This window comes from Populus trichocarpa, chromosome 5, assembly GCF_000002775.5.
Source record: "Populus trichocarpa isolate Nisqually-1 chromosome 5, P.trichocarpa_v4.1, whole genome shotgun sequence".
Classification (NCBI taxonomy): domain Eukaryota; kingdom Viridiplantae; phylum Streptophyta; class Magnoliopsida; order Malpighiales; family Salicaceae; genus Populus; species Populus trichocarpa.
In genome coordinates this window covers 6,610,720-6,634,183 of record NC_037289.2, presented here as the reverse complement: position 1 = coordinate 6,634,183, position 23,464 = coordinate 6,610,720, and the positions used below count along the sequence as shown (strand labels likewise).

General features: G+C 31.8%; 2 protein-coding genes across 2 annotated transcripts; one reads left to right on the top strand and one right to left on the bottom strand.

Annotated features, from left to right (window-relative positions):
- Window positions 1-1,316: 1,316 nt before the first annotated feature.
- LOC7486390 (serine--tRNA ligase) lies at window positions 1,317-6,465 on the bottom strand. The gene is made up of 9 exons (XM_002306357.4): window positions 6,193-6,465; window positions 6,037-6,107; window positions 5,768-5,929; window positions 5,589-5,694; window positions 4,261-4,454; window positions 2,823-2,926; window positions 2,554-2,737; window positions 2,153-2,332; window positions 1,317-1,714 (listed from the first exon to the last, which is right to left on the bottom strand). Exons 1-9 carry the CDS (start codon window positions 6,323-6,325, stop codon window positions 1,505-1,507), a joined length of 1,344 nt encoding a protein of 447 aa, XP_002306393.1. The 5' UTR covers window positions 6,326-6,465; the 3' UTR covers window positions 1,317-1,504.
- A 6,107-nt stretch (window positions 6,466-12,572) lies between these two features.
- LOC7486389 (alanine--tRNA ligase) lies at window positions 12,573-20,440 on the top strand. The gene is made up of 23 exons (XM_024601617.2): window positions 12,573-12,897; window positions 13,117-13,355; window positions 13,434-13,574; window positions 14,089-14,235; window positions 14,403-14,555; window positions 15,180-15,309; window positions 15,416-15,512; window positions 15,633-15,753; window positions 16,334-16,393; window positions 16,513-16,563; window positions 16,649-16,744; window positions 16,962-17,063; window positions 17,214-17,336; window positions 17,617-17,760; window positions 17,866-17,937; window positions 18,039-18,114; window positions 18,210-18,352; window positions 18,452-18,560; window positions 18,645-18,832; window positions 19,185-19,274; window positions 19,399-19,581; window positions 19,662-19,841; window positions 20,171-20,440. The coding sequence occupies exons 1-23, from the start codon at window positions 12,588-12,590 to the stop codon at window positions 20,240-20,242; spliced, it is 3,027 nt and encodes a 1,008-aa protein (XP_024457385.2). The 5' UTR covers window positions 12,573-12,587; the 3' UTR covers window positions 20,243-20,440.
- The last annotated feature ends 3,024 nt before the right edge of the window (window positions 20,441-23,464 follow it).

Sequence of the window (23,464 nt, the reverse complement as noted above, 5' to 3'; positions counted from 1 at the left end):
ATGTCAAGGAAGATCAGAGTGGTGGGCATCGCGAATCAAAGCTAAAACAATTTATTTTTTTATGTTTTTGTCTCTTTGTTTTTCCTTGAATTTACCTTGTTTAGGTTTATTTATTTATTTATTACTTGGAATAATCACCTTTATCATCTGAAGGTTCTGTGGCAGAAGACGAGTTTATAGTGGTAAAAGAATGTCAGCCTTATAAAGTTAAGCCCAAGAGTTTACAGATAATTATTGCAATAGATAATTGAGTGGAAGACGCATCTTTTGCTTATTATAAAAAGAAAGGTGTGAGGTGCTTAGGCTTAGCTTCTTAGGCCCATTAAACTTTTTTAAAATTTAAAATAAATATTTATTGAAATTAATAATTATAATGTTATTTAATAATAATCATCATCCAATTATTTTATACTCTTTAAATGAGATTAGACTTTTTATGATTATATTTCTAATAATTTTTTTTAACTATATGGAGCCTAATATCCAATAAATTATATATAAAAAATACACATGAATATTCAGAATTGAATAGTCTTTTTATTGTTATATTATATTTGATTTTCATGAATTAATTAATCTTTGAATTTTTTTATAATAACCACATTATTATTTTTATTTTTGTTTGAAACTTGTTTTTAGAATATGATAAGTTTTCGCCTAAAAAATATGCTATTGATAAAAAAATATTTTTTTCATTCAAAAATAAATAAATAAATGGATGTTTTGCCTCTAGAAATAAAATTATCCACTCCTTAGGCTTGCAATGATTTATTTTAATTATCTTGGACTTTTATCAAGAACATAATTATTAAGAATATATATTTTTTTTCAAAAAAAAATATATATGAAACTTTGATTTACTTTTCAAATAATTTTTCGTGTCAAATTGTATTAAAATGATATATTTTTATTTTTTAAAAATTATTTTTAAAATCAGTACGTCAAAACGATCCAAAACATAAAAAAAAAATAATTTTTAAAAAAAAAATTAAATTTTTTTAAAAACACAGTTTTCAAACTAAAACTCTTGACAAGACAACCGAATGATTGATATAATCTGAGAAACTAGGGGTCCGTTTTATAGCACAGTTCGACTTGCATTTCCAGGTCTATGGATACTTTTTAGAATATTTTTTTATAATTTTAATATGTTTATATTAAAAATAAAAATAAAAATCTAAAAAGACATCTTTCGATACATTTTTTAATTTAAAAGAATTTTTGCTTTGTAAGAACACCAACACACCAATCCGACAAGGCATTGCTCATAAATATGCAAAAGCATAAACCAACACCACTACCATTTTCTCAACACGTTGAAAGCAAAAGTGCGATTTCATTGCCAAGGAATCGAAAGCTAACACCACAACAACAATATTAGTGTTGCAGGAATATCATATGCTGGAAGTCTTGCTGCGGGATCAATATTAGAAGTCAAATCAAAATTCTCATATTTTAATACCCAAAGTGAAGCCTGCAGAGAGTGTTTCGAATGAGAGGAAAACTAGGCTTTTGGTTTCTTCCCCTTGCCTTCAGTGGACGGCTTATTTTGGAAAGGTAGGAATTCTTTGCCGCTCATATATTTTCTCAGGGGCTCTGGAACCTCTACTCCATCTTCCTTCTGATAGTTCTCCAGGATGCAGCAAATAGTCCTCTCTGTTGCTGTAAGGGTAGAGTTCAACAAGTGACAATATTGCTTTACCTGCTCATTGCTCTGCAACCACACACAAAAGTAACCAATATCTTAGAAGCCATCAACAATTGGATAATCCATACAACCATGAGAGAGATTTCAGTTTTTATTTGCCATGCTATTCAGTTCTAGAAACTTAACGGTGTTTATTAAACATAAGTGACGACAGCATTGTTTTGCAAGTCAAGGCATTTTAGACTACGATTAGGATTTATTTATTTATTTTCCCAATTTTATGTTGGGGGCACTTTTCCATGCAGTGTAGAGCTATATCTCAGCAATTCCTACAATTTGAGGGGTTTTTTGTTTCTAAAAGCCAGATCAGTATCTTTCAGAAACTTCTTTCACGAGTTCTAGCTAGCTTCTGTAGCACTTTCAACATAAACATAGTACAAGGAAAAGAATCCAAAAAATCCTTGTGCAAACTGAAATAAAGACAAATAAGTACATAAATGTTACCTTTTTCTGCCCGTATCTAATTTCTAATCTTCTTGACTGGTAGTCTGTGCAGTTCGAACAGGAGACCAGCTCTCTGTAAGTATTGGAAGCAGGAAACCAGCCTTCCAAGTCATACTTCTTCGCTGCTGCGTCATTCAAAGCACCAGAAACAATTGCAACAACTTGATACGGGATGTTTAGCTGTTTGAAAATGGAGACAACTGTTAGAACACTTCTTTCGAGTGAGGAGTGTGCACAAACATCAGAGAGAGCAAGATGGAGAGTATTGGTAGGGTGGGCTTGTTTTGTTCTTGGGAGCAGTCATTACTAATCACTCGTGAATATCAAGCAGGTTAGGAGATGGCCACTTAAACGGGAAACCATTATTTTTTTTCCCAGATAAGTAAGAAGTAATCTCATACCTCCTGGTAAAACTCCTCAGAGTTCTTGATCATTTCCTCATGCATCTCCCAAGAATCATTGCCATTTGGGCTGGTAATGCAGAATTGTTCCACTTTCTCAAACTGATGAACCCTGAAAATGCCTAGAGTATCACGACCATGTGCACCAGCCTCTTTACGGAAACAAGATGAGTACCCAGCATATCTGGAAAAACAAGAAATTAGTGAGATGAGAACAACCATGGTTATTTTGCCCATTAAAAAACTAGGCCATAGAAAGTTATTATAACCTGATTGGTAACTGTGAAGGATGGATCCAATCATCAAGATGATACGCACATAGTGGTTGTTCAGCAGTTGCGATTAGATATTTGTCATCTCCTTCACCAGTAACCTATTGAACTTCGATAAAAATGTCATCAATCTAGAATCTATAGTCATTTACCATTGTCTTTTACTGCAGCCACACATCCATAAATAAAGGGACTTGTATGATTGTAAGTTAAAAAACACACTGGGTGAATCAGAATAAATAATGATATGAGGAGGATGGTGGAGTGAGTAAGAAAGTAGAAGGCGACAAGCAAGCAAATTTTCATTTAGCACATGAACCATGTTACTACTTCAACAACCCAAAGAAAAAAAGATGTCACCAATGCCCACCCAACAAAAAAAAATAATAGTAATAATAAAAGCCCTACACAGCAGAAAAATAATAACTGTAAGAAATGAATGATATTTAACAAAATTAAGTGCTAATAGCACGACATATAAGAATTTAGCAAATCTAAACTGCAGGCTTAGAACATTAACAGCACGCATCACTTATAAACTCATTTTGGCATTCTCAATTAAGCAAGACCCTAATGTACAAGGCAGCAAACAACTAGCATAGCATCACAACCATAAATATGACTATCGTTAAAGAGGGGTTGGGCCCCCAATCCGAATAGAAGAATGTGCTACATGAATTGCAAATAATAGCCATGAAAGCAAAAGTTTGCATAATACACTCATGCAATTAAAAATACTTATATGATCCCAACAGAAAATATACAGAACCAAAACCTAGGGTAATGAGAGAGAGGTTAACAGATTAAGAGGTGGAGTGAAGTATCTCAAAATCTGGACGCCAACAACATGGTGTGATAAGGAGAGAATGATGCGGAACAATGAACCCAAAGAATTAAAGCAGAAAAGAAAGAAGCTTTTGGAGAAAAAAGCTAAGAATTAAAAACAAAGAGAGAGAAGAATGTGGGTTGGAAAATATACAACTTTGCAATTTTTATTCAATTCATCAAAACTCCATAACATTTAGAAAAGTAGGATATAAATACTAAAACTTTAACTAGAATAAGCGATTGGGCTTATGACCCACTAAATAAAATACCCAACAATAATTAAATCAAACCCAACAAATAAAACCTAATTAATAAACCTCAATTAAAAATTCATATAAATTAAACCAAAACATAAGCTAAAGCCCAATCTCTCAATAGTTTGGGCTATCCTCCATCGTCTATGATCATTCGAGTGCGTGGACAATGTTTCGGGTTCGGTGTTCCCACCAGGGAATCACGCTAGTTACTCAATAATAAGGTTCCTTTCCTCATTATCAACAAAAAAGAAAAAAACAACAAAAGGTTCCTTTCCTACCTTTTCTCATATACTTGAGATGTTAGTGAACTTTAAGAGAATATGTTTATACCCTGGTATTCTAAAATTCACCTTGTAAAGTTCTTCATCAAATTGTGCTAATTGGGCACACTTTGCCATGACATCTTTTCTCATAAAAAAGGGTGTTTGCAAGGCTGTGTACCCCCTCTTCTCCAAGAATTCTAGGCCAAAGTTGATCAATGCTTGGTTAAGTCGGACACCATCACCTTTGAGGTAGAAGCCTCTACCTCCTGCTACATCAGCACCTAATCATATTTTGCACATCCAAATTAGCATAAATTCCACATGCTACATCATAAAACCATTCCAAACCACTCATCTTACAGGCTACAGACACCACCATAGAGAAAATGATTTTTATGGTTCATTATGAAGACGAGCCAGCAATACTGATTCGTCAACAAGGAAAGCAGTCCATCATGGTCAAGAAGAAGGAAACAAGAACAAAAGCCCAGCTTCATAGACTGGTGACGAAAAATTGCGCCAAATGGTTAAGACCACAGTTGCCAAAACCTTGGAACATCATGATCACAGTACGATATACGCACTTATATCAATTGATAGTTCATTAGAGGTATGTTTAATTGGTACGTTAGTCTAGGTCATGGCACATTTTGAAACTCTATCTTATTTGTTTAGAACAATAATAACATGATTTCACAATGGATGTTGGAAGACTCCAAGACTAAAAATTAATTTTCCGTGTTTTACAAATGAAAATAACAGAAAATGCATTACTAGTTAAAATATTTTTAAGTTATTACAGAAAAAATAGCGTCAGGACATGAATTAAATGATGGGCTATTGTAGCCCAATAAAAATAGGTTGAATTATTATAGAAAAAGGTGGGCTGCTCCTCTCACTCTCTCCCTAAACTGTGTATTTTCTCTTCTTTAGCACAAAGCTTACTCCCCTCTCTCTTTCCTTTTCTGTCATATACCACCAGAAATTGGGGCGGCAATTTTCACGATCCAGATCACACACCACTGCAATCCAGATCAGAAATGTACCGCGATCTGGACCATGCATTCCAGAAAACAATCGTGGGGGATCCCACAAATCTGGTAACTAAGGTTTAGACAAACATATAAGCTGAGGTCAAGTTCCATTTATTAGGCTCAAGGGTTTCTAACAACCATAACAAACATCTGTAAACATAGCATATTTCAACAAATTAGACAAAAAACCCCAACAATTAAACCTGCTAGCAAGACATAAAACAACTATAGCAAGAGAACAAATAAGATAAATTTATGTTCACATGTTATCTTATCCAAATTCTAATGATAGTCATGTTGGCCATAATTTTTGCATGCATGTCAATCAATCTCTGTGAATCAATCCAAACAAGGAGGCAGCGATATGAAATGTCCATATACCTTTCTTCAAGTCCGCAATTCCAAGAAGTTCAACAAGGTCAACATGATTCCTCAATTTCTTCTCAACACGCTTCTCCCCCCATGCCCGAATCACAGCATTAAAATCCTACACAACACACATTTCTAACCAGTCATTCCAACATTCAAAGAAAAACACAGAACAACAACAACACACTCACCTCGTTATCGTTAACCGGGACTGAGTCGTGCACAAGATTACCAATAGTTGGCAATCTTGAATACAGTGCATCTTTAGCCTCTTGTACCTCCTTTTCCTTATCTGCTATCAATTTTTTCGTCTCTTCAGTCTCTCTAATCGCTTCCGTTGCATCCTCTTTCGCCTTTTTTTATACAAAATCAGTTAAAATTAAGCTCAGATTATGTAAATCAAATTTCGCATAAATTAAATTAATAAATTGAAAGAAAGAAATTGATTAAAATTACTTACGATTTTAAGCTGCGCGACTTTTTTGTTCTGCTTATTAAACTCTCTACGCAAACTATCAAGCTCAAATTGACCTACACAAAAACGACATCTGACAGCAGTTAAGAACGACATCAAATGACTAACGCTGCCGTACTGAATAAATCGAAGGACACTTACGTTGCCGCCATTCGTTATCAAACTGAATGATTTCATCGACGATCTCGGTGTTAGCATAACGACGGCGCTGTGACTCGCGTATTTTCTCTGGGTTGTTGCCTTTCTCTTCGCGAAACAAGTTGATGTCTAACATCTTTGGTACTGTAAGAGATTAGGGTTTCTTCGAGGCCACAACGTGCGCTTAAAGGTTCAAGAGAGAGGGAGAAACGGCAGTGAGAGAAGAGAATCGGCTTGGTGCTAAGCTAAGTAGGTATGACGTATTCGGATTTATTCGGGTCGAGTAATTGGAGCGGTTAGATGGACCTGGGTCGGGACCTATATATTTCTCTTAGCTAGGCCGGGCTAAACAGAACCTAAGGCCTATAAGGTTAATGCTTTATCATTATCGTGTTTTATATTTGTCTCCATTTTTCCCTCTTTTATTTTTATGGTACAGAAGAGAGTTTTAAACTAAAAAATTATTGAATTAGATGCAATGTTAATTGACGAAGAATGTACCTTTTGAATTGACACTCAAGCTTGGTATTTTTTAACTAATTATATTATAAAAAAATTTCTTTCAAATTTTGACTTGGAAAATTAATAAATCAGAGGTGAAATTAATAAGAAAAAAATAGACAGTTTTAGATTTTTTTTAAGTATTTTTGAATTAGTTTCCATATAATAAAACAAGTTGCCTCTCTGGATTTTACACAAATTATTCGTATTTAAACCAACTTATTTTTGAAAAAAATTATTACTTTAAAGTCAAGTCTTCGATATGTTGCTTGATAAACACGGATGAATAGCTTGAAATAGGAATAACGAAATCGGAATGATCCAAATCTGAATATTGTGTTGTTCCACATCTTAAAATGGGAATCAAAATGAAACACTAAAAAGCAGCAAAGAGCTGCTTATGAAAAATGGATAAACAGTGGAGTATACTTCACTCTTCATGTTTAAAAATTAACGCAATACTATGTTTTTGTTGCTGAGAGCTTGAACCAGCACATAGAAGTCTGAAATACTTTGTATTTTTTTTAATTATTATGAGTAAGATTTATTTGTATTTATTACTTATACCATTATTTTATAAAATAATTATATCCAAAAAATAGAAATAATTCTACATCATAAATTAATAACAAATTTTTATCATCTGTGTCATATGTAGCATAAACAGTAATATTTAATATAAACATGATTTTATTTATAATGCCATGTAAACATGATTTTTTATAAAAAAAAATTAATGCAAAAGTTACATAACTTGTTATTATAGTTATAACCCAACATTAAAGTCACAAGTTTGATGAATTAACTCAAATTAATTTAAAATATAAAGTTTTGATTTAATTTTTTTTAAAATTAAATTAAGTTTTATTCTGATTTTAATTGATTCATAAATTAACCTGTTTAATTGATTAATTTTAATTAAATTAATTTTTATCCAGTTAGATATAAAACTCAGGTCGGCTAGGTTTATCAAAGCTAAAAATGCTTTGAACCGAATCCGACCCAACAAAATAAAATAAAAAAAATTATTTTTAATTGTGTTTTATTCGAAGAACTAGTGTTAAACATTATTCAATTATTACATAAATTAGACGGAGATCGCTTAATGACTCCGCATTTACAGAATTTGATCATAATCTCAATTTTGTTTCTGATTATATTTTACCTGATGTTGTTGCGCTTTTAAGAAATTTGTGAAAACTGTAGTCCTTGTCGGATATATTTCATACGTGATGTAATTATGGATAGTTTAATGGAACAATAAAAAATATTTTATATAAAGTATTATTTATTTCATAATATAATAGCAATAGTTAAATCTACAATATTTAAATTAAAAACCATCAATATTAATATATATTTTTTAAAATTATTTTATAACCTCAATTTTAAAAGCATTCTTAACCAAACACATTAAACTACTTTTTGTTTAACCTCAATTTCAACCACAGTTTTAACAAAACACTTATTTTTTCAAACCAACCTCAACTAAAAGTACTTTTTATAAAATAATTTTTTTCAAACCACAACCACAACAGCTACCGCAATACCAAACACGCTCTAAAACAACTATTATTGTGTCTGTGGTGTACCTAAATTGAACCCGAATGGCATTATATGTTTTTTATTTGAAGCCTTGTAATAATAATTATTTTTTTTATTTTTTTAAATTTATTTTTTATATCAGTACATTAAAACAACTTGAAAACACTAAAAATAATTCAAAACAAAAAACAAAAAAATAAACTATATTGTTGATTCTTGATTCTCTTTTCAATATCAAATAATGCCTTAAGCCACCAAAAAAATCATTACGAACACAAGTTAAGATTTTAAAAATAAAAAAATCATTTTCAATTCTTTTCTAATTAAAAGTACCTTAATAAATCCATTCACAGTATTATTGAATTAGCATTTAATGAGTTGAAAAATAAAAACTTAACTAGAATTTAAAAAACTTCCCTGACCCTAGTCTTACTTTTTTCAATAAGAAAAAGGTTCAAAACACCTTATTAAATCAAATAAAACCTATAACACCTTAATTATTATTTTTATTACTAGAATATGATATATGATAAAATGATTTTTTTTCTCTCTCTTCATCTCCACCGGTGTAAATCAAAAGTAACCGTAAACAATTATTTAATAGGTTGTCTAGTGGTAAGAGATTGAGATTAAGGGGTTTTCTCTTCCTATGATCTCAGGTTCGAGTCATGTGGTTGCTAATATAATGGTCACTGCAAGTTTACATGGTCATTAACTTCAGGGCCTGTGGGATTAGTCGATGTGCATGCAAGCTGGCCCGTGGGATTAGTCGAGGTACGCACAAGCTCATCCGGACACCCACGTTAATTAAAAAAAAAAAACTAACTGTCCTGGTTATTCTTGATTTCTGCAGCAAAATCACTGCCCATATCTCTCCTACTTGCATCGATAACTATATTAACATGAAGAAAAACACCATCCACTACCTCACACATGACCATAAAGAACTCATAGTCATTCTTGATTATGTTGACTTCTGGTTTAATAACATTTCTTAAGCTGGACATTATATGTCAACAACTGCGTTGCCCTCGGCGTCAACTTCGTTGATAAACTCATCACCTTTTTTTAATTGACCTTCTATGTAATAAGCATCCTTTAAATCATGTTAATTATAATAAAAATAACATGGGCGATGTGATGGGGGGGAGTATACGGTGATGATGATAATAATAATATAATAATAAAAATAATAATATATTTAAAAAATAATAATGGGATGTGTTCATGGAAGATGAGTGGTGGTTGTACAATAATAATAATTTATTTTCCTACTAAAAAATGCCATTATTGCTGATGAAGGTATTGATTGAAGTGGTGATAACGGTAGAAGCACAGTGATTAAACGTGTGTCAGTTCAAGACTTGAGCAAGGGTCTTTAGCAAGGGTTGGATGGGTTAATCCAAATCAATTTTAATAAAATTATTTTATTTTATTTTAAAGTCAAAATAATATTGTTTTGTAAAATAAAATTAAAAATAAAAAATAAATCAAGTTTTGATGAGATCAATCAAGTCGCGAGTTGACTTGTCATGTTGTTCGCCCCAGCTTCAAGATGGATCTTTTGACACCCGGCTTGTGCCACGAGATAGGTCGACTAGATCCTGAGCTAACCGTTAAACCCATCCAGACTTAATAATCATGGGTAAAGGTAGTTTATATACCATAAATAAAAACAATATATCATTCTTGTTTTTATTACCATGAAGCTATGTTTAATTTTTATTCCTATTCCACCATTTCATTCTTATTTTTGTTGTATTTATTTCAACGAAATGCCTATAAATAAAGAATGAAACTTTCATTTTCATTCCCACCACTCAATTCCTTATTACCAAATAACACTAACAAATAGAATTTTATGTATTATTTATTGTATCTTGCACCATGAACCAAAAATAACATAAAGATGCTTATTTTATCTTTTATAACATGAGCAAACATTTCACTTATTATAACCCAATTTTTATTCCCTCCCAAAAATTTTCAAATTTTCCTAAAATACATTACGTGTTTTTTTTCAAAAAATAATCATTTTTAAACAAAAAATTTCAAAGAAGAAGGTTTTAGACTTACAATCAAGTAGGAATTTAATTTGCAGCTAGTCAAAAAATAATTCAAGCATGTAATTTGGTGTTTAATTGAAAAGAAACTAGAAAAAAAATTGAAAATAGTTATACTTGAAGTAATTAGAAATCAATGATCAAAATAGAGAAGATATAGGTGTGTTTAGATTTCATAAAATTAACAAAATTTAATAAGCAAAGAAATATGAAAATAGATAAAATTAAATAAAAAAAAGGTTCAAAGATGGAGTTTAGATTCACTCGCGTAACCCACAAATTAACAAAACCATATAACAAAACCCATAATTCAAGATTCCATATCATAATTAATGTCAAGACAAACATATTAAACAGGGCCATAAAACTACTATTAACAAATGTGTTTGAAAGTGTGATTGTGGTTATTTTTAAAAGTGTTTTTCATACCGAAATGTATCAAAATAATGTTTTTTTATTTTTTAAAAATTATTTTCGAAATCAGTGCATCAAAACGATTCAAAATATAAAAAAATAATTAATTTAAGAAAAAAACAAATTAATTTTTTTGAAAACATGAGTTAGTTGATATTTCTAAACACTCTCTAAATGATAAAATGTCAATAATATAAAAAAGTTATGAAGAGTAAAATGTTAAAATTATATACTTTGTGTGTAAAAGGCATGTGCAGTGGTGGAACCCAGTAAATTAAAATCAAAGTTTAAATTAAATATAATAAAAATAACATATTTTTTTGGATTGTTTGTATAAAAGGCTAGTTTGAAAGGAAAAAAAAGTCTCAAAAATTTTCCTCCGATTAGGGTTAAGTGTTAACCCTTAATTTTTTTGATTCGTATTCTATTTATTTTTTATATTTTAAAAGCATTTTAGAAAAAGTTAAATTTTTTTTTACTTTAAATTATTATTTTTTATATTATTTTAATACATTGATATCAAAAATAAATTTTAAAAAATAAAAAAACATATTATTCTAATATATTTTTAAATAAAAAACACTTTAAAAACTACCTATAACTTTATACATTTACTCTATTAGATTCCACTTCATCTCTTTAGCACTTAATTCATTAATATTTAATCAAACATTACGATACTTTACGTTTCAATCACTTTTTTTATATTCTCAACACTTTATCTTTGAACATTTACTCTATTAATACTAAAATTTCCAGTTTTCAACTCCGAATCAAACACAACTTTAGTGTTGGTATTTTAAAATGTACGAGAGAATGTTATAGAATTTTATTTATTTATTTATTTTCATAATTCACCGTACAGTCTCTCCCTACAATAAATGACAATTTTTCTTCTGGACATGCAATTGCCAATAAAATCAATCTCGTGTCATGTAAATTGTATTTCCCGCTATCAACGGTAGTAACATAGTGTTTTTTTTTTTTAATGTAAAAAGGTATTTGAAAATTTTTGAATTTTTTTATTTTAATATATTAATATCAAAAATAAATTTTTAAAAATAAAAAAATATTATTTTAATATATTAATAAATAAAAAATATTTTAAAAAACTATCTATCTAAAACAAGGAGACAAAAGTTAAAGCTTGGGCAACCTAATGGTCTAGAAAGGCAGAGAATTAATCTCGAGGGGTATAGCTTAATTAGTCAGGTTTTAAATTTATTTTCTACAGGTCACCAGTTTGTCTCTAATAAATTTCAAAGCCACTGGAGACTTACATGATTATTAACTTCAGGACCTGTAAGATTAGTTGAGTTACATGTAAGCTTTCTGGATACCCATATTAATAATATATATATATATATATATATATATATATATATATATATATATATATATATATATATAAAAAGGAAGGGTATTTTGAAAGACATTTTCTTATAATTTACTGATCTTTAGCCAAAGGCGAGGAATTTCTTTTTTGCTTTTTAACCCGCCGAGGATTCTAATTCTAGAGAATCCAAATAGGCTACAGCACCTGGCGATTCTTCTTGTTCCTTCTCAGTTTTCACTATCTAAATTCTTGTACTTCACACCACACCAATTATTCTCATCGAATCAGTGAAATATTTTTCAGTGTTATTTTATTGTTCTAATGTTAAAAATATAAAAATACTTTGATACATTTCTAAAAAGAAAAACAATTTAAAATGTAACAGTACTAATAAACAAGCTATTAATAAAAATTAATAAAGAGCCCAAACAATTAAAGATTTTCCTAATTTACAAATCCCACCCCAAAAAACCACAAATTCGACTTTCGCTGTCCACCTGAAAAAATCCACAAAATCGTAGTTAGCGTTTAAAAAATGTATGAAGAGAATAACAAGTAGTAGGCCACTGCTCTCATCTCCTCTTCTTCGTCTTCTTCGTCAACCTCCCATCTCTTTAGCGGCGGCTAGGGTTTCTTCAAAACAACCTAATTTCTCCCCCTTCACTTCTCTCGCTCGCTCCTTCTCCACCATGTCTGGAGGCATCGATTCTCCGCAACCTGACGTAGACTGGCCAGCGAATAGAGTACGCGATACCTTCATCAAGTTCTTCGAAGAGAAGAATCACGTCGATTGGAAATCTAGCCCTGTAGTTCCTGTAAACGACCCTACTCTCCTCTTCGCTAATGCTGGTACGCAAAATCCACATCTTATTACCATTTTTAATATAATTTCATTTCAATTCTGCCATTTTTTGTTAATTTAGTTTAATTTCTGAATGTGTATTAGTCAACATTTAATTTAGTCTAATTCTTTCTTAATTTTTAGTTTAATCTTGAATGCGTATAATTATTTACTTGCACTATTTACGTGTGATTTCGTGTTTTAATTTTAATTTTTGGTTTTGATAGGAATGAATCAATTTAAGCCAATATTTTTGGGAACCGCGGATCCAAATACGGCATTGAGTAAGCTGTCGCGTGCCTGCAACACGCAGAAATGTATACGCGCGGGAGGGAAACATAATGATTTAGATGATGTTGGAAAAGATACATATCACCATACCTTTTTCGAGATGTTAGGGAATTGGTCTTTCGGTGATTATTTTAAAAAAGAAGCTATTGAGTGGGCTTGGGAGCTTCTAACTAAGGTAGGTTAGTTATTTTAATTTTGTGAGGTTTGTTGTGTTTTGGTGTTGTTTTTTATGTTCTTATTTGGGTTGTTGTAGGTTTATAAGTTGCCGGCTGATAGGATTTATGCGACTTATTTTGGTGGGGATGAGAAAGCAGGGCTGGCACCTGATAATGAAGCTAGGGATATTTGGCTTCAATTTTTGCCACCGGGAAGGGTGCTTCCATTCGGCTGTAAAGTATGTGGTTCATTATCCTCAGTTTCTGTGTTGACAAGGGTCATGTGTTTTTTTAGTTTAAAAAATGTTTTTTGGAATTAATTTGAAGTGGGAGTGCTGAAATGGTTTAGAGGAAATAGACTTTTAGTGGCAATGTCAAATAGTTAGGATCTATGCACACAATTGGTGGAGAAACGTTTTCTTTGTATTTTGTTTGGTGTTAGTCTTTGTGTTGACCATGGTTTTCCTACTGTGGTTTTATGTTATTTGAGGTGTGAAATTGCATTATTAACATATTGGGATTGAATTGCTTAAAGAATGTTAATTTTGATGGAGGCAATTAATAGACAACCACAATTTCCATAACCAAGCTGTTCTATATGTGCTTGCATCATAGATTTCTTAAGTAACTCCTTTATTGGATTTTTGGATGTTTTGTAATGCATATTATTTGAATTTTTCTGTCTTATGAGGTTCTCTGTTATAATAGGCTTTAAAATTTAACATCTAATGTTTTGTTTTGGCCTTTGAATAGGATAATTTTTGGGAGATGGGTGATACTGGTCCTTGTGGACCGTGTACCGAAATTCATTACGATAGAGTTGGTAATCGCAATGCAGCAATGTTGGTTAACAATGATGATCCTACATGCCTTGAAATATGGAATCTTGTCTTTATTCAGGTAGTACTTTTCTGGCATGCCTTGTACTCTAGAATTGCCAAGTGATACTTTTGCATGTGCTATCTTGCTAATCATCTTAAAGAGGCTTATGCTTTATAATTTGTCACAATGATATATTTTTGCCTACATGAGTTGGTAACGATTTCTGTTGTCTCATTCCATTGCAGTTCAACCGAGAAAGTGATGGTTCCTTGAAATCCTTACCTGCTAAGCATGTTGACACTGGAATGGGTTTTGAAAGATTGACTTCTGTACTTCAGAACAAGATGAGCAATTATGACACTGATGTGTTCATGCCCATCTTTGATGCCATACAGCAGGTAAAATATGCTGCTTGTTTTTTCTTCTATCTTGGGTGCCTTATAGCTGGTTTCAAACTAGTTGTGATAGCAAATTGAACACAATACATAGATTAATTGAATTTGTATGTTTGAAACTCACTTCATTGTAAACGAATTCAATGAACCAATAAATAAATCTTTCATTATAAGCAAAACTTGAAGTAATAGAAGCAAAAGGCTTGAAAAAGAGAATAACTAAATTGTAGACGGCACGAGCATGAAAGTGATTTGGGTTTAATGGGAAAGTTAATCATACAAGTTGCTGGGTATTTTGGGAATATAATTTTCAATGTTAATTTTTTTAGAGTTATTGGTGTAAAGCATATTGGTTGGCCTCTGATTTATCTTAGTAATGATTCTAGATATTGAGTTTTATTTGGAAATCAACTCTAGTCCCTCAAAGTGGTTTCAAACATGAGAAATCTTTAAAACCTCCAATTGAATTAGATCTGGAGGTTTCCAAAATCCTTGCCAGTGGTTTTAAAACTACAGCTGTGGATATGAATAATTTTTAGGGCATTCTTGAAACTATACCTAAGGTTTGTTAAAATAAAACTAAACCTACAATGACATCCTTTTTTTCTCTTAAAAAATTTTATGCAGGCAACAGGGGCACGACCTTATTCTGGAAAAGTTGGGGCTGATGATGTAGATGGGGTTGACATGGCATACAGGGTGGTTGCTGATCACATTAGAACACTCTCATTTGCTATTGCTGATGGTTCTTGTCCAGGTAGATTAATGAAGACCTCCCTGACTTTTAAATGGAAATGCATGCTTACATGTTTTTTTTTTTCCGAATGAAGTGAATAGCTTATAACATTTTGGTTGTGTTGTAGGCAATGAGGGTCGTGAGTACGTCCTTAGGCGTATTCTTCGCCGTGCTGTTCGATATGGTAGTGAGGTCTTGAAAGCTCAAGAAGGATTTTTCAATGGGTAGGAATGAAAACTGTGATGTCCTTGTTGTGTTCATTACTGTTTGTCTATTGTATCCATTGAAATGCAACCATTGCTTAATTTGGTCTTACGTCTAAATTTTGTTGTTAATGAATGCAGGCTTGTAAATGTTGTTGTGAAAGTGATGAGTGATGTTTTCCCAGAGCTGAAACGAAATGAAGAACACATTAGGGAGACTATTGCAGCTGAAGAAGCAAGTTTTGGCAAGACTTTGCTCAAGGTGAGGATGGGTTTTGTATAGTCTACTGCTATTGACTATCAAGGAAACCATTTGGTTAAATTGATTTGTTAATGTTCTTTTTTTTTTTCTTAATGACATTGTGTCTACTCATTTTTTTGGATAATTAAGGTTTTTCTTTTGGCAACTTAAAACAATCAGTATCATAAGAGATTTTTTTCTCTTTAGGTGTCAACTTGCACATGTTAGGCTTAGGTACATTCCCTACCCTAAGAAACCAATAGTATCACCAAAAAACTAAAAGTTTCAAAGTTCAGATATGATGTATATCAATATGAGAATATTTTTGGGTTAACTTCACCTTTGCATTTCTTATCAATATGAGAAAAATTTTGGTTTAACTTCACTATTGCATTTCTTTTGAATCTTCTTGGTCTTTGACATTGACATCCTCCCATTTTCTTCATTTCATGCTTTTATTGGATTGTTATCCTAGTTGCATTGAAGTTGGTGCATTCTTTTTAGATAAGTTTCTTAAAGCCTTACAGAGGAACCTGCACTATATGTTTGCAATGCCACATGTCTATTTAAAAACTTTGGCCGATCGTCATTTTATTTTCAGGGAATTGAGAAATTTAAAAAGGCTGCTCAAGAGGTCGAGGGGAAGGTGTTGAGTGGGCAGGCAAGTACATGTCTACATGCTTCTAATTGATAAACATAACAAGGTTCTCACCTGCTTTGATGCACTGAAGAACGGAGAGAACTTACACCGGTTTTACTTGGTTGATCTCTTGTTTGTAGGATGCGTTTGTCTTGTGGGATACATATGGCTTCCCATTAGATTTGACTCAGGTACTCCTAGGACTTTGTTCCTTTGTTCCTTTATCTTACATGCTCTCCTATGTGTCATGCATCCTAATTATTTTTGTGGTACCAGTTAATGGCAGAAGAAAGAGGATTGCGGGTTGACGTGGAAGGTTTCAATAATGCCATGGATGAGGCAAGGGAAAGATCACGAAATGCCCAAAATAAGGTATTGTATCTTCCATTTGTAATTAACTGTTAAGCTATTACCATTACTCAGTAGAGCCATTTGCTAAAAGCCCTTCCAACCAGGGCAAGAAAAAATAAGAACCAAAGAAGTATCATGGAGCTAAAATAAATATCAAAGCAGCGAAGTTGAGATTTGTGTGAGGAAATACAGTGATGTACACACTTGCCCCCTTTTTACTAATGTTTTTCTTTGGCAGCAAGCTGGTGGTGCTATCGTCATGGATGCTGATGCGACATCTGCATTGCACAAGAAGGGTGTTTCTGCAACAGATGATTCCTTCAAATTTATTTGTTTTGAGGTCAGTGCATGTATTTTTGTTGGTTGCAAAAGTTTGTTTCCTGTGTTTTTGAGTTGGATTCAGTTTATAATTTGTACAAAGCAAGTTGTAAAACTGTCTAAGTGACAATTTCACCATGCCCGAGTTTGTGTCACCCATGTATTTTTTCAGGATCATGAAAGTGTAATAAAAGCTATCTACAATGGTTCTGAATTCTTGGAAAGTGCTGCAGCTGCCAATGAAGTCGGTATTGTTCTGGAGTCTACTAGTTTCTATGCTGAGCAAGGTGGACAGGTATCTTGTTCATTAGATCACTTTAACTACCCTGACATGTTTGAATTCTCTTGATGGGACATTCATGAGATTTGACTTGTGAATTCAATTGGAAAATGACATGGATTGTTTTTTTTTACGTTTCTGAATACCGCTTTTTCTTGGTGTTAGATATTAGATTCATAGGCTTTGAGAATGATACATGAACTGCTTATCATCAGAGTGTTGCATTGTATGTTTCACTTTTCCCTTTTTTATTTTGTTAAACCGTGTCTTACGAGTCTCAGTTTTCTGGTTCTAGATTTTTGATACTGGAGTACTTGAAGGCCCTTTTGGTTCATTCCAAGTTTGCAATGTCCAAATTTTTGGAGGATTTATTGTTCATATTGGTTCTCTTACTGGAGTCAGCGGCAGATTTTCTGTAGGTGAAAAAGTTACCTGCAAGGTATTACTGGCAATATGCCAATCTGCGTCTTTTTTGCATATTATTTTGGTGTTTTCCATTTATGCGTGGCATTTTTCACTATTCCTAATGATAGATATTGTGCAGGTTGACTATGATAGGCGTAAGCTCATTGCTCCCAACCATACCTGTACGCACATGTTGAATTTTGCTCTCAGGGTATGCTCCATAGGCCCTTTATCCATGAATTTATGTATTGTTAATGTCTTGTGAGTGAAAACCGTGTTTTTTTTTCTGAATGTTGTGTAATATGAAATCAGGAAGTTCTTGGCAATCATGTTGACCAGAAGGGATCAATTGTTCTTCCTGAAAAACTAAGATTTGATTTTTCTCATGGTAAGTTTTGTTAGAGGATATCCTTCTGGTGAGAGGTTCAACGTGGCTGTTTCTATTTATATAGTTGTTTTAAAATGCTATTGGAATTTGTACAGGTAAACCAGTGGATCCTGAGCTTTTAAGAAAAATTGAGTCAATTGTGAATGGGCAGATCAAAGATGAATTAGGTGTATTTGCAAAGGAAGCAACCCTTGCTGAAGCCAAGCAGATCAATGGTTTGCGAGCTGTTTTTGGAGAAGTGAGATTGGCAGCTTTATATGCTCCTTACTCAGATTTTTTTGCATGTCGTCTTTCATCTCTCTCCCACTCACTCACTCACTCTCTCTCACTCTCTCAGGTCTATCCTGATCCAGTTAGAGTTGTTTCAATTGGTCGAAAAGTTGAGGACCTCCTAGCTAATCCAGAAAATGAAGAATGGTTATCTATCTCAGCAGAACTCTGTGGAGGTATTGTTTTATATAATGATATTACTTCTGTTTTGGCCTGCTTTAAATTTTTGGTTGACAGTGATTTTATCAAAATAATTGCAGGGACACATATAACAAATACCCGGGAAGCAAAGGCATTTGCTCTTTTATCTGAGGAGGGAATTGCAAAAGGAATTCGAAGGATAACTGCTGTGACAACTGATGGTGCTTTTAAAGCAATGGAATTGGCACACTCACTAGAGCAGGAAGTTGATGAGGCATCTAAGGCAGATGGAAGTTTACTGGAAAAGGTCTCTTTAAAAAACTTCAGTTATTGACTTTTATCTTTTTTTGTTTTGCATCACTTGGTTGCTTTAGCAACAGTAGGATTTCAGGCTTTTATCCATCCTGAAGCCAGTCTTTGGAAATAAAGTGAGTGGACCTTTATTGAGGATGTCTGTTTGCTTTGGTTAGAAAGTTTAAGTTTCATGTTTCAACACATTGACTGCATTTATTTCCGGTTACGTCGCCTTCTGATAAGAAGATAAGAATAACACTCAGGAGTCATTAAATGTATTGTCATTAATCATGTTTATGAGTACTTTTTAAGTTTTACATTTTATAATATGTCCACTGAATATTTATTTATTTTTCTTTTAATAGAAAGTAGCATCTCTTAAAACTCGGGTGGACTCAGCACTTATTCCAGCAGCCAAGAAAGCTGATATCAGGGCCAAGATTTCAGTACTACAGGTATTACAGCCAAGCTAAAATGCTACCGTTCCTGTTTCTATTCCTTGTTTGTTCTTGTGGTTTCCTTGTTTTCATTTTGTATTTCACATCTGCTCTAGATTATACTAAAACGGTTCTGTATCAGAATAAAGTGAGGAAAGCACAAAAGAAGATTGCTGAGGAGAACATGCAGAAGGCTGTTGAGGTTGCAACTGAGATGGCTGAAGTTGCCTCTTCAGATGGGAAGGCCTTCTGCATCTCTCATGTTGATGTCGGTCTAGATGCAGCTGCTGTCCGAGAAGCTGTTTTGAAAGTCTTGGAGCGGAAGGTTTTTAGCCTTTTCCAGCTCTTTACATATAACAGTTTGCTCCCCCCCCTTTTTTTTATACAATCTTGGTGTGTGGACAGGGGATTTCTGCTATGGTTTTCAGCACTGATGAAAGCACAAACAAGGTTGTGGTGTGTGCTGGTGTGCCAGAGAAGCTGGACAAGGGAAAGGGGTTGGAAGTATCAGAGTGGCTAACTACTGCTTTGGGGCCTCTGAAAGGGAGGTGCGGCAAAGGAAAAGCGGGCCTTGCCACCGGCCAGGTTAGTTCTCGTACTAATAGATAGTTTTATATGCTTCACATCCAGAAGTTGAAAGCCAGCCCCTCGTGGAAATTTAACATTTTAAAGCGCTAAATTGGTTGTTAATGTCTCAGATTTTATGGGAATTTCAAACCGAGTATCAATTGTTCTAAAGATGTTTCCAGACAGTCTAAGAAGATGAGCATTTCTTTGCGGGGCTGTGGAACCATCCTGTGACATGATATTTTTGTTTGCGTAGAAAATAGAACAAACCTTTTGAAAGTGGATCCAGCTTTCATCATGCTCTGAGCTTTTGATCTACTCTGTTAATCATGGATGTTTCGTTTCAGGGAACTGATGCATCGCATTTGGATGAGGCCATGGGTTTGGCAACAACATTCGCACAGATGAAGTTGAGATGATTGATGTTTTTTAATCTTATTTGTGTTGCTGCTACGTGATATCCCTGCTGCTTGTCGACAGACTTATTCGAGTTGCTGAAACGCATGCATACAGAAACAGTGATTATACAGTTGCTGGTACAAGCAACTAGGTAATTGAAGGCAATGGATTGCAGGGTATGAACTGTTAATTTATAGAAAATGATACTGATTTTTCCAGTCCTTTTTGTCTACCTTTTGTTTTCTTCTTGAAAATTCGTGCACAAGAATATCATTATCCTTTGTCTGTAACAAAAGTTCGACTCACATCGCTAAGGACTTCAGTCATAGGCCGCCAGCTCATAAAATCTGGAACTTTAATCCGTTGTCTGACGTGCTTGTTTGAGCCTGGTAAATGCTGTTTTGGACTGGATAAGTACTAGATCATGGATCTACGTTATGTTTTAAAAAATATCCTGCTAATATATATATACATTGTTTTAAAAAAAAATAGATTGTGCGGGTTGATTTTATATGATACAGTTGGCTTGGAAAAAACAAAGAATCAAATAAAATTTAAGATTTTTTAATATTAAAATGATAATATTATCAAATCCATACCTCTAATTATAAGATTATGATAATTTTAATATAAAGTAAGGAGAAATAAATTATGAAGTTTAATTTCTAATTAATTTAATATTAAAAAATAAAATAAAAACTTTTGATTTAAGTGATTTAAGTTATTAGAATCAAAACAAATTATTTAATTTAATTGCTTATTAATTTAATATTAAAAGATAAAATTAAAAAAAATCTATTAAAAAGAATAAAAAAGTAACTCAAGTCAATCTGAGTTAATCCACCATACATGTAATCTCTGTTATGAGACCATGATAACTTTATAAAAAAAAATCATAAAAACAATTTGAGTCAACTCAAATTAACCTACCAAACCCAGACTTAGGTTTATACGATCAGGATAACTCAATAAAAAATGAATCGAAATAAATTATGAAGTATAATTTTTAATTAATCTAAAGTTGAAGGGCAAGATCGAGGAAAAAACAATTTAAAAAGGAAATAAAAAAATGACTCAAGTTAACCCACTAAACTCGTGATTCGATTTATAAGACAATGATAATCTCATAGAAATCAAACTAAAATAAATCATGAAGCTTAATTCCCAACTAGTAAAATATTAAATGAAAAAAATAAAAATAAAAAAATAAAAATAAATTAAATCAACTAGATTAATCAATTAAATTCATAATTCAAGTAATAAAATTAAAATAATTCTATAAAATTAAAATTAAAACAAATCATAAAATTTAATCATTACCACACTAAATGTTGAGTTGGGCTTCATCTAGCATGACAAGCAATAGGGTCAGGTTCTGGCTCATCATTTCTATGCCAGCCTGGCCTGTCCTGCCCGGCTGAGTCTGCTGAGGATAAAAATTTCCGTAGAATGTTCTATAACGTGTACGCATGCTGTTAAATATCAAAGTTCCAAGTTCTGATTTTTCATTTCATTTGTTTTAAAGCAAAAATGTTAGCAATTTCATTTGTTTCTTTATTATCCATTGTTTTATCGTCATGCTTATGCACGAAAACTGATGGAAAGCCCGACTTGGTGAAGATTTCTATGCTTTTTTTTCTTTTCTAGAATGATAGATGTTTTGATTTTGTGTTTGACATTTTGTATATGGTTTTTTCAGTGGTTTTTTTTAAAGTATTTTTTATTTATAGTATATTAAAATAATATTTTTGGTATTACCATATCAAGATAATTTGAAAATATATATAAAAAATAATTTAAATAAAAAAATAAAATAAAAATTTAAATTTTCTTAAAACTACTTTTAAAACATAAAAATAAATATATAGTTGTCCCTATCGATTCCAACCCAAACCAGACGAGTCAAGTTATCCGGTCTACCTGTGATCAATGTCAGCTTTGATGACTAGACTCTGCAGCTGGCTCCAGCGAGCATCTACAATTTTCCTAATTCACCAATTTTTTCATAAACAACATCCTTTTGTGGTAATTAGGATGATTGGATTTGCACATATTTGATCATGGTTTTCTGTGTCATGTCGGTTTTAATGTGTTAGAGAGTTACTAGTCTGATTCCTTCCTTGTGTTGCGAGGGTGAGCGATTCTTTTTTTTAAAATAAATATAAAGAATTATATGTACAATAAATAATAAAAAATTAAGTCAGCAAACTAAAATTAAAAGAATATATATATATATATATATATATATATGTAACATGAGATCATATATTTTAATATATATATATATATATATATATATATATTAAAATATATGATCTCATGTTACAAGAGTTCTTTAATTGTTTTTTGTTATAACATAAAAAAACTTAAACTCCATTGAAAAACAAATCTATTATAATTCCTGTTTTTCTTATTAACAAATTTTTCTAACAAAAATACATATATCTTTTTGTCATGGATCTTAATTTGATAAAAAAACAAAATGAATTAAAAAAATATATAAATTTATTTCCTCATTCAATATTAATGAGCACGTTATTACCAAAATTTCACGTATCATACATAATTATTCATAAAACAATCGATAATATCATTATAATTTTTTTTTAATCTTATTCACAACATCGATGTTGTTTTTTATTAGTATCACAATCTTATTCAATTCCTTTATTAAAATATCTCTTAATTATTTTAATGAAAATACTTTTTTAACTAGAATCACTATTTAAAAAAATTCATAATTGACAAAGAAGATTAAAAATATATATCAAAATAATATGTTTATTTTTTTTTTATGATTGGATTTTAAAAAAGGTAATAAATATGATAAAATCATCTCAAAATTTTATTTATAAACATTAAAGATAAAATATATATTTTAAATGAACATTCAAGAGCAATATATTATTACTATTAATTCTTTGCATATTAGGTACATGATGATTGAAAAAAACAATTGCTGACATCCTAATGAAAACATATAACGTTATTTAACAAACATATTAGAATTGAAATAGGAGTTAAATTATCATGTTAAATGTTTTTTTAGATCAACAAAAAAAAAAAGAGTTTAAGAAATAGGATGGTTAAAAAATCAAGATATGATGTTTTGGGGTTCAAAATTTCATTCTTAATGTATCTTGACACGAAACATTTAAGAAACATAGTAGAAACCTCAATAATCTATTCTCTCAACTCAGAATACCCATAAAAGTGGTTTAAAAGCACAAATCAATATAAAA